The 10,660-nt window shown below is 54.8% G+C and overlaps 1 protein-coding gene across 1 annotated transcript; it reads right to left on the bottom strand.

The window, feature by feature from the left end:
• Window positions 1–484: 484 nt before the first annotated feature.
• Window positions 485–9,454, bottom strand: LOC120654563 (replication protein A 70 kDa DNA-binding subunit C-like). Its single transcript, XM_039932133.1, is given in 5 exon segments — window positions 485–626; window positions 5,674–6,646; window positions 6,648–6,920; window positions 7,267–8,257; window positions 9,147–9,454. Coding segments are annotated over 4 exon segments (2,517 nt in total). The 3' UTR covers window positions 485–626; window positions 5,674–5,701.
• Window positions 9,455–10,660: the final 1,206 nt, after the last annotated feature.

Below are 10,660 nucleotides of genomic sequence, written 5' to 3'. Positions count from 1 at the left end.
CCTGCAAAAGCATGAACTCCAATTGTCAGGCTGTACCACGCAATGAGCCAATGACACAATTCGTATCTGAAAAAGATGTCAGGATAAAGTGCTGATAGACTGTCCAAGCAAGAGGCCATGGCCTCACAAAAAATTTGCTGGCGCTGTAGTTCTAGTGCAATACGAAAGGTGTCCAGGTCGGCTCTGCATTTCGTCCTATACAACTTGGAAACATCCAAGTAACGCAAATATCTTCAGAGTACTACCCAAAGAAGGCAGGCCCATACCATCGAGTACTTAGCAATGCATACCCAAGAGATCACACACCACTTGAAACTGATTCTTCAAGTACAAAGAAAAGGGGCTCATAACGTGCAGTAAGAGGACATAAGAAGAGTGCAGTAAGAGGACATAAGAAACGTGCAGGACGAGAAATAGACACTACTGGAGTAACAATATATACACTACTGGAGTAACGCAACTAGTGACAATATATACACTGTTGGAGTAGCATCATAATACATCACTTTTGATTGGTAAAATACTCTATTAGCGCCCAGGACAGTCCGCAGCCCAGTGCCCAGGCTGCTTGCACTTGAAGCAAGAACCCAGCCTGCCGTTGCCAGCAGCAGAAGAGCCATAGTTGCCTCCTGTCAAGGACGTCGGGACCTAGGGTAGCTGGCCCTCGGCTACGGAGTTCGTAGCCGCGGTCCGTCGTCGCCGGCGAGGTTTTGCCCCTCAGCCGTCGACTTGTTCAGAGGAGGGAGAGAGGTAGTAGATTGATAATGTATTGCTTAAACCTTCCAAGAGTTTGATTACAAATATATAAGCCCGTAGGCCAAAACCAACTGGAGAAGATCTCCTTAATTATAGGAACCAAAATAGATAACAGATCCTATTTTTCAAACTAGCCACCGTTGGGCGGCTCAACCTGCGCGCTTTGGGCGCGTTCCTCTGCGCGGCGCACGTCCCTGGCCCTCCTGCGCTTAGTGTACGTGCAGCCCCGCATGACATCTCTTCCCCCCCCCCCTCGAGATCCAGCTCGTCCTCGAGCTGAAAGGCCGGATACGTAGCACGGAACGTGTCTAAATCTTCCCAAGTGGCCGACTGAGGCAACTCACCATGCCAATGCACCAGGATCTAACGAACACCGCGCGCCAAACGAGCCCTCTCAACCCGAAGAGGCTCTGGAACCACTGCACCATGGTGGGTGGGGGGCAACGCAGGCGGTGTAGCCGGAGGCGCGCCGACAAATTTCTTGAGCACACCGACGTGGAACACATCATGAAGAAGAGCAGCCGGGGGTAGCTCCAAGCGAACGGCGACATCGTTGACGACCTCGACGACGCGGTACGGCCCGACGAAACGAGGCTTGAGCTTGCCCGTAGTTGTGCTGGGGAGGGAGGCGGCGGGACGCTGGCGAAGTCGAAGAAGAGCCCAATCGCCCACCTGGTAGGAGACCGGTCGATGAAGCCGGTCGTAGTGGCGCTTCTGCACAGCCTGCGCCTGCTCCAAACGGTAGCGAACGTCGGCGAGGAATGCCGCGCGAGCCTCCATGTCCTGGGCCACCGCAGCAACACGAGTCTTGCCGGGCTCGTACGTACGGATGGTCGGTGGATCGCGCCCATAGACCATACGGAACGGCGTCTCACGGAGCGAAGACTGATATGCCGTGTTGTAGATGTACTCCGCCCACGGTAGCCACCTCAACCACTGTCGAGGACGATCACCGGTGAAGCAGCGGAGGTACATGATGATGACGCGATTGGCGGCCTCCGTCTGGCCATCAGACTGCGGGTGGAAGGCCGAGGACATGTGCAGCTTGGTACCCATGAGCCGCATCAGCTCGCGCCAGAACGGCGAAGTGAACACTGGGTCGCGGTCCGACACCATGGACTGTGGAATGCCATGGAGACGAACAATGTCGGCGAAGAAGGCCTACGCCGCAGTCTCAGCAGTGTACGGGTGTGCCAGGGGGATGAAGTGGCAGTACTTGCTGAAGCGGTCGACAACTGAGATGATGACCGACTTCCCGTTCACCCGTGGCAGCGCCTCCACGAAGTCGAGGCCGATGTCCGCCCAAACGGCTGTAGGGATGGGAAGCGGCATGAGCAGTCCCGCTGGATGAAGGTGCTCCGACTTGTATCGCTGACAAGTAGGGCATGCCCGCACAAAGTCCTGCACCAAACGACGCATATTGGGAAAGTGAAAGTCGTGGTGGAGACGATGAAGTGTGCGGTGGATGCCCTCATGCCCATCATCATGGACAGCCGCCATGATCTCCTGGAGTAGTGTCGAGGACGGTGGGATGTATAGTCGCCCATCATAGGTGACCATGCCATCGACCACCGCCCATGGCGCGGCGTGCGTGCCTGCGCGGACCTCGTCGTGGATGGCGATCAGAGCCGGGTCAAGAGCCAGAGCGTGGCGAAGGCGCCCAATGAAGTCAAAGCGGGGCGCTGAGATCGCCAACACCTCACCCTCATCCGTGTCCCGGCGCGAGAGAGCGTCAGCCACCGTGTTGGACGCACCGGACCTGTACACGACAGAGAAGTCAAAGCCCAAAAGCTTACCGACCCAATGGTGTTGCGGGATCGTGGCGAGACGCTGGTCGAGGAGGTACTTGAGGCTGTAGTGGCCCGTCTTGACGAGGAAGCTGCGGCCCAACAAATATGGCCGCCAATGGCGAACGGCCTGCACGAGGCCGATGAGCTCTCGCTTATATGCAGCGAGGGAGCGGTGGCGTGGTGCAACCGGGCTACTGAAGAACGCGATCGGATGTGCGTCCTGGATGAGCACCGCGCCGAAGCCGTGGGTAGACGCGTCACACACCACCACGAAGGGCTTGGCGAAGTCCGGCAGGGCCAACACCAGCGCGGATGTCACGGCCGCCTTGTGGGCACTGAAGGCCGCCGCGGCGTCATCGTTCCACGTGAACCCCTCCTTTTTCAGGAGCGCGGTGAAGGGGGCTGCGATGGCGCCGTAGTTGTAGATGAACTTCCTATAGTAGCCCGCCAAGCCGAGGAACCCCCGCACTGCGCGCGGCGAACTCGGTATAGGCCAATCATGGATGGCCTGCACCTTGGTCGGGTCCATGGCGACGCCCTCAGCGGAGATGATGTGGCCTAGGTAGGAGACGGAGTTGACGCCGAAGGAGCACTTAGAGCGCTTGACGAAGAGGCGGTGCAGTCTCAGAACTTCCATGACGACGCGGATGTGGCGCAAGTGATCCGCCCAAGACGAGCTGTAGATCAAGATGTCGGCGAAGAAAACAAGCACGAACCGTCGGAGGTAGGCGCGCAGCACGTCGTTCATCAAGGCCTGGAACGTCGCAAGCGCGTTGCAGAGCCCGAACGGCATCACCAAGAACTCGTAGAAGTCGTCATGGGTGCGGAACGCGGTTTTGTCGATGTCCTCAGGCTTCATGAGGACCTGGTGATACCCAGATCGTAGGTCCAGCTTGGTGAAGAATCGGGCGCCATGGAGCTCGTCCAGTAGCTCGTCGACGACCGGAATAGGGAAGGCGTCCTTGACGGTGATGGCGTTGAGCGCACGTAGTCGACGTAGAAGCGCCAGGACCCGTCCGCCTTCTTGACGAGGAGCACCGGAGACGAGAACGCCGAGGAACTCCGCCGAATAATCCCCTGGGCCAGCATGGCTGCACATTGGCGCTCCAGTTCGTCTTTGTGCAAAGCCGGGTAGCGGTAGGGTCTAACGGCCACCGGCGGTGAGCCCGGAACCAAGGTAATGGCGTGGTCCCGGCTGCGCGGCGACGGTAGACCCTGGGGTTCGTCGAAGACATCGCTGAAGCTGTCAAGGAGCTCCTCCAGAAGCGAGCTGCTGGCCGTGGTCGCGCTCACCGCCGGCGTGCGCAGGCCAGCCAGACCCTGCCAGTAGAGGCCATGGCCCTTGTGCTTGAAGGAGATGGCGTGGTTGTTGAAGTCCCAGACGATCGACCCGAGGGTGGCGAGCCAGCGAGTGCCGAGGACGACGTCATAGCCCGTGAACGGCATCACGTAGAGGTCCGCCGGGAAGGAGTCACCACCGATCCTCAACGGTGCGCCGCGGATGACACCCAAGCACTTCACGCGCTCTCCGTTCGCGACCATGGCCGTGAGGCGCGCGGCGATGGACAGGTAGCCCAGAGCGGTGTGCCGCAGCCTCCGAGATGAAATTGTGGGTGCTGCCGGAGTCCAGGAGGGTGACGAGGGATGCCGCGCCGAGGCCGGCCGCGATCTGCATTGTGTCGGTGAACGCAACCCCGGCAAGGGCCTGCAAGGAGAACATGGGCGCCTCCTCCTGGTCTGCGGCCTTGGCATGCTCCGAAAGGGCGGCATCATCTTCCTCTTCAACGCCTTCAAGGAGGAACAACCGCTTGCAGACGCGGTTGTGGCCACGGGTGAACTTCTTGTCGCAGTTGTAACAGAGCCCGAGGCGACGTCGCTCCTCTTGTTCCGCCTGGGTGAGGCGCTTGATGGGGCGGCCTTCGACTGGGACGGCCGGCTTCGGTCCCGGCAGCGCTAGCAGCGCTGGCGGTGCAGGACGAGGGGCTGGCGCCGGCAGGACAGGTCTAGTTGCGGCCCTGGGTGCCAGCGCGATGTACTGTTCTCGCAGCTCGAACTGCCGGGCCAGACTCATGGCTGCGTCTAGGGTTTGCGGGTTCTGGATGCGGACGTCGAGGCTGAGCGGCGGCATGAGGCCCCCGGTGAACAGCAGCCTGAAAGCGGTCCATGTAGTCGGCGACTGTGCCGGTGCGGCGACACTCGGCGAGCTCGGCCAAGGGCGCGGAGCGCAGAGGTGGCCCGTAGCGAAGGTTCAGCAGCTCCTTGAAGCGGCGCCATGACGGAGTACCCATGTCTGTTTGGATCTGCATGTACCACATTTGCGCCCCATCTTCTAGGTTGTAGGACGCCATCCACACTTTTTCCTCCTCCATGATTCGCTGCTGGTGGAAGTAGGATTCGCAAGAGTTGATGAAGATGAGAGGATCGGTCTTGCCGTCGTAGCGCGGGAAAACCATCTTCTAGAACCTCGGTGGCTGATCATTGTGATGCTCACCGAAGGGTTGCTTGCTGTTGGAGCCCGCCAACCGATTGGCCGCGAGATCGGTGATGGCCTTGGCGTTGGCCTTCGCGGTGGCCTGGAGGGCTTTGACGGATGCAACAAGGGACTCCACGGTGGTCTTGAGGTCGTCCACCTGGTCGCCCATGGCAGCGGCACAAGACGCAGCAAACGAGGACGACGGAGATGGTGGCGTTGTGGCTGGCGGTGGTGAGGGCTGTGGAGGGGGAAAGTATCGTCTGGATCGTGATACCAGGTTGTCAAGGACGTCGGGACCTAGGGTAGCTGGCCCTCGGCTACGGAGTTCGTAGCAGCAATCCGTCGTCGCCGGCGAGGTTTTGCCCCTCAGCCGTCGACTTGTTCAAAGGAGGGAGAGAGGTAGTAGATTGATAATGTATTGCTTAAACCTTCCAAGAGTTTGATTACAAATATATAAGCCCGTAGGCCAAATCCGACTGGAGAAGATCTCCTTAATTCTAGGAACCAAAATAGATAACAGATCCTATTTTCCAAACTAGCCACCGTTGGGCGGCTCAACCTGCGTGCTTTGGGCGCGTTCCTCTGCGCGGCGCACGTCCCTGGCCCTCCTGCGCCTAGTGTACGTGCGGTCCCACATGACACCTCCTGTAAGACCTCCTGATACAGCACCATTGCCATATGCCTAGTGCTGGGAGGCAATAGCCTTCTCTAGGCAGTCTCTAAAATAGTGCACAGGCTTATTACACTTGAAACACATATCCGATCTAACCTTGCTACCAGCAGAGCCATGGTTGTTGCCTATGAAGCCTCCACTTCCCAGTTGTTGCTGCCTATCCATACCTGTCGATGGAGTAGACATCTCGCAGCCTATGCTTCCTTGCTGCCCAAACTGATTTATGCCACCCATATTCATGCCACAGACATTACTGGATGTAAGCACATTGTGACCACCTGGCGAATTGCAGAAGCCAGTGTTTACAGCTATGTTGCCTTGGTCTCCTGGTCTTGGGCCTGATCTGCCCTGTAAAAGGCTGTCAATGGTTTTAGAAAGGATGCTGCTCTCTTTGGATGGGTCCAATTTTTCAGCATTAACAAGTTTACATTGCATAAGTGGCTCATCATTGAAGCTTTCCTCTCTGACACTCAACTTGAATAGATTTAGATGCCAACGGGCCCCTTCTATGATCTCTGTGAATGGGGCATCATCCTGGTCAATATTTCTTGCTGTGCGAAGTTCTTGTGCTGTGCAGCCAAATATCTGTTCACCAGCCTCCTGGAATGCGGTAACACAGATTGTGCCAGTGTGATCTTGGATTTGAAACTTAACCGCGTACCTGTACTCACAGTTTCCAAAACTCTTATCACATTTCTCACAAAACCACATCCCATCACCACTTTCTATGACCTTTTTGTTGCATGGCTTCTCATTAAAAATCAAGGGGCATGCTGGATAACAAAAACTGTCACTATATACATGTGAGATTGCAGCCTTAACAGTGACCCAGTCTGTCTTATCGCGTCCCAAGTTTTCTTCCCTGATTTGTGCAATTGTTTTGCGGTCAGCCTGGACTGAATTAAATTGTTCCCGGGATAGTGAAACACAAGCAGTGTTATTTCCTTCAGTTAGTTATGTACCACCGCCTCAGCCTTTCAGCATCAGGAAAGTCTGGGTCTATTTTTAACTGGGTTGAACTGATTGTACTAACCGATCTGCCGTTAAAATTACTGATGCGGGCACCTATCAAAGCAAGTATAGGATTCAAACCAGAATCACACTGCAACTGCAGCTGCTGACCTTCAATATCAAAGAAGTTGCCCCATAAGGTCACTTCCACACTCCTACCAGACATGTCCCTGAGTTGAAGGGTTCTTTTCTGGGCTTCAGCCAAAGGGTGCTTAGCCTAGCGGTTAAGACACTCGAGCGGCACTCCACAGGTCCTGAGCTCGAATCCCCGTGGGAGCGAATTTCAGGCTGTGGTTAAAAAAATCCTCTCGCCGGTCCCGTGTGCCAAAGCACTGGTTAAGAGCCGGCCCAGGTCGGCCTGAGGACCGTGTATGGCCCAGGCAATTCCCAGGGGTTACGGTTCCCAGTGTCAGGGCGGGGCTGGGGTTCGGGGATTTTCTCGGTCGGGGAAGCCGAGGCTTCCTCTTAGCTTAATACCGGTGGGGCGGTCTTTCCGCACCCGGCCAAGTTTTTTTCTGGGCTTCAGTGCCATTCTTCCTCATTATCATACCAGAAGGACCAACTGATGTAACAACACCAAGTAAATCTACCACGATTTGATTATCCATGTTCTCTATTTCACTGATCTGCCGGAAATTGTACTGCACTCTAGGAATGCTGTAATCATCATTAGAACAAATCTCTACATGTGAGGTTGAAGCGTCCAGAATAATTTCATGATCATTATTCAAAGCATTAAACTGCTTCTGTGCATGTCTCACAGCTCCTCTTGATATCAAGTACACCTTATCAACCTCAATCAGGTCATAAAACTGATCAACTGCTTCTTTGAAGCAAATTGCGCGAATTTCCCCACCTTCTCCATCAAGGAGATCAAATGAGAAAAGTTTTCCTGTACCATTGGCATTGTTCCAATGCTTGACATCAGTCTTAGCAGTCACCCGAGCCTTAATTGTCCACCTAGTCTGGTACAGATTCAATGCCATAATTGGGACAACATGGGATGTTGATTCATTCCTAGCAACAGGGGCTCTATTGATATACACTGGAGGTGGCTGCTGATATGAAGGCTGTTCTGGGTGCTTGTATGTGTTGCCAGGAGAGGTGAAGGCCTCACCGGTGTCACTGGCAGCAAATTGTTGGTTGTGATGAGATCTCAGTGAAGGCTCCTGAGACCGTGGTTCCACCATACTTGCATTTACAGTGTTTAGTGCTGATACTGTACCATAAAAGCCTCCAGTGAACATATTGTTATGATCAGGTACTAGAATCTGGCCATTGTTATGATCAGGTTCTACTGTCAGGCCAATGCCTTGAGCACCATTATGGGGTACACCATATGATAGATTGTTAGAAGCCTGCTCTACCCTTGGAGCAACAGAAGAACCCTGCATGCCTGGGACACCGGAATAGATTCCACTGTTCTTTTGAGCAGCAATGGCCGATAAGTCGGGATCTTGTACCTTCTCTAGACTTTGTGCTACATAGTTTTTGGGGCTCCCAATTATGGCACATTCAGTTTGCAGAATTTCAAGTTTCAAAACAATGATGATCCTGATTACAGAAGGGAAGAGTTGTCAGCTGATGCGATATGTAGTAATCCTTTTAAAAGAAGTAAAGAACCACCAACAATTAGGATATTCTCCCTTTTAAGAGGTATCCGATGAGTTTAAATAACATCAACTAAACAGACACAGAAAACAAGGTGGCAAGCTCTAAATGAGTTCAAATTACGCACGAGTGACAAGCTGACACACCATCAGATATTACTGTCCAGCCTATCCATTCCATCACAATGATAATCTGTGTCTTATTCCTAAAATCATACATGCCTGAAATAAACTAGACCCCAGACTTATTATGAAAGCTAGCTCTCCAGTACGCCTCATGTGAACATGTGTTCTGGCTTGTTCCATTAGTTTTGAATGTGGTAATCAAAATGAAAATCTTCTTAGAACATATCGAGATGATGAGATTGCCATAATGTGTACATACTTAACAAAGCATCCGCATCAAATGCTAAAAAAATCAATCAACATAGAAGTGAACCTATGCCAAACTCCACCATTCTACCAACGTGCTTAAAAATAAGGACAACCCAATTCAGCTGGAACATAATGAGGACTCTGAATTATGCTCTGCTAATCGAATGCCAGAGGACTCATGAACAAAATATAGACAAACAGCACACGAGTCCTTTATTAAACAAACATGGAGCATGATTTCCTCAGGCAAATTCCCACACACTCGTCAACTGTATAATCCAGCAGTTTCTGCACCAGCCTGCCTGAATCCCGGTTCTAAATTAATAATGCAAACCCAGTAACAGTAAACCCTAAATCCCTACCTAGGCAAGATCGAGTCCCTGTTGCGGGGAGCCATCAAATCCAACAAAATAAGTCGTAAGCAGGGCAGACGGGTGGTGGCGAGGACGCGCACTCACCTTTTACCCTGGATGGTGTTGCAAATGAACTCGTTGAGCTGGACGACGGTGCCCACCCGGAGGGCGCCGTCCCTGACGGCAGGGCTGAATGCGGTGGTGAGCATGGACTGATGCGTGTTGACGCCGTCGGAGAGCATCACGAGGTAACGCTCCGAGAGGTTGGGGTTGGCGCTGGCGGCGCCGGCGCTCTTGGGGGAGCGGACCTGGCGCACCTCGAGCACCTGCAGCACCGGCTGGATCTCCGCCGGCATCGCCCCGTCCGCGATCGTCCTCACCCCGCCAGGCGTCAGCTGCGCCGCGGCCTCCATCGAACCGGAGGCCCCCTGCCGCCGAGGCGAACCTTCCAGAAGCTTCCGCGGCGACGAGGTGATCCGGATTTTGAAATTGGGGGAATGTTTATGGGCGCTGAACCGTCCGACTAGAGAGCGTTATAATAGACGAGGTGGCCGCGGTTAAGGAGAAATTTGGAATTTCGCCATTGTCGGAAGTGGGTTTTGCCATTTTGCCATCAAATAAATGGACTTCGTCTATTGCTATTATGAAACTACACCACTCCGCCGGAATGCCTTTTCGTGATTTTTATGATTCATTTTACGTTTTTCACTCAATTTTTGAAGGAAACTTCCAAATTACCCCTGACCCTCTCAACAGAAATCCTCTTCCAAGCTGTACAAGCATCTCCTCGCCATCGGTTCCTGTCTCGCCGGTGTCAAGAGCGGCAGCGCCCAGGATCCTCCTAGCAAATGGACTCCTCCTAGCTCGACAGACCTTGTGTCGGCAGTGGTAGTCGCAGCACTTGCTGAGGTCGGCCTTGTAGCCGTCCACCGCGCACGACGGGCACTACGCCCCGCCGGTGCCGGTGGCGCCCGTGCGCAGGCGCTTCATCGGGCTCGCGGACGGCACCACTGCAGCAGCCGCCCCGGCCGACGCCGGCACCGCCGGCTCCTTCATCTGGTCCACAGCGACGCCGAAGTCGCTCAGCCCACCGAGCTTGAGGTCGACGAAGCACTCCGCCCGACTCGGCGCCCCGCGCGCCGATGCCACACAATGCCGATGACGCCGCAGCGGGAGGCGCTGCCGTTGCCGTTGCGGCGGCGATGGTCGGCACGGCGGCGTCGTGCTCCAGGTCAGCTAGGTCCCAGGACACCGGCATCTTGAGATCCCAGTCCATGAACGGAACTTGGCCGAGCACCGGGGGCAGTGGCGGATCTAGGTCACCGCCATAGGGGGGCTGAAGCCTTCTTCTTTCTCTTCTTCTTCTTCTCCCTTCATTTTCTCCTCCTCTAGCTCCCCTTGTTCCAATGGAGGTTGCAGCCCGTAGGGGGGGCTGGAGCCCCCCAGCGCCCCCTGTGGATCCGCCATTGACCGGGGGGCAGGCAAGCAAGCAGAGCAAGCTCCACCGTCACCGTCTCCTCCCGGGACAGTGCAAGGGTAGGCAGCCATGCCGCCCCCCTCGATTTGGCTGCCGATGAAATCGACACCCATGATTTTTGTTGGTTATAGATGCCAGGATG

The sequence above is a fragment of the Panicum virgatum genome, chromosome 1K, assembly GCF_016808335.1.
Source record: "Panicum virgatum strain AP13 chromosome 1K, P.virgatum_v5, whole genome shotgun sequence".
In the NCBI taxonomy this organism is placed as follows: Eukaryota; Viridiplantae; Streptophyta; class Magnoliopsida; order Poales; family Poaceae; genus Panicum; species Panicum virgatum.
This window is presented reverse-complemented; position numbering and strand designations above follow the sequence as displayed.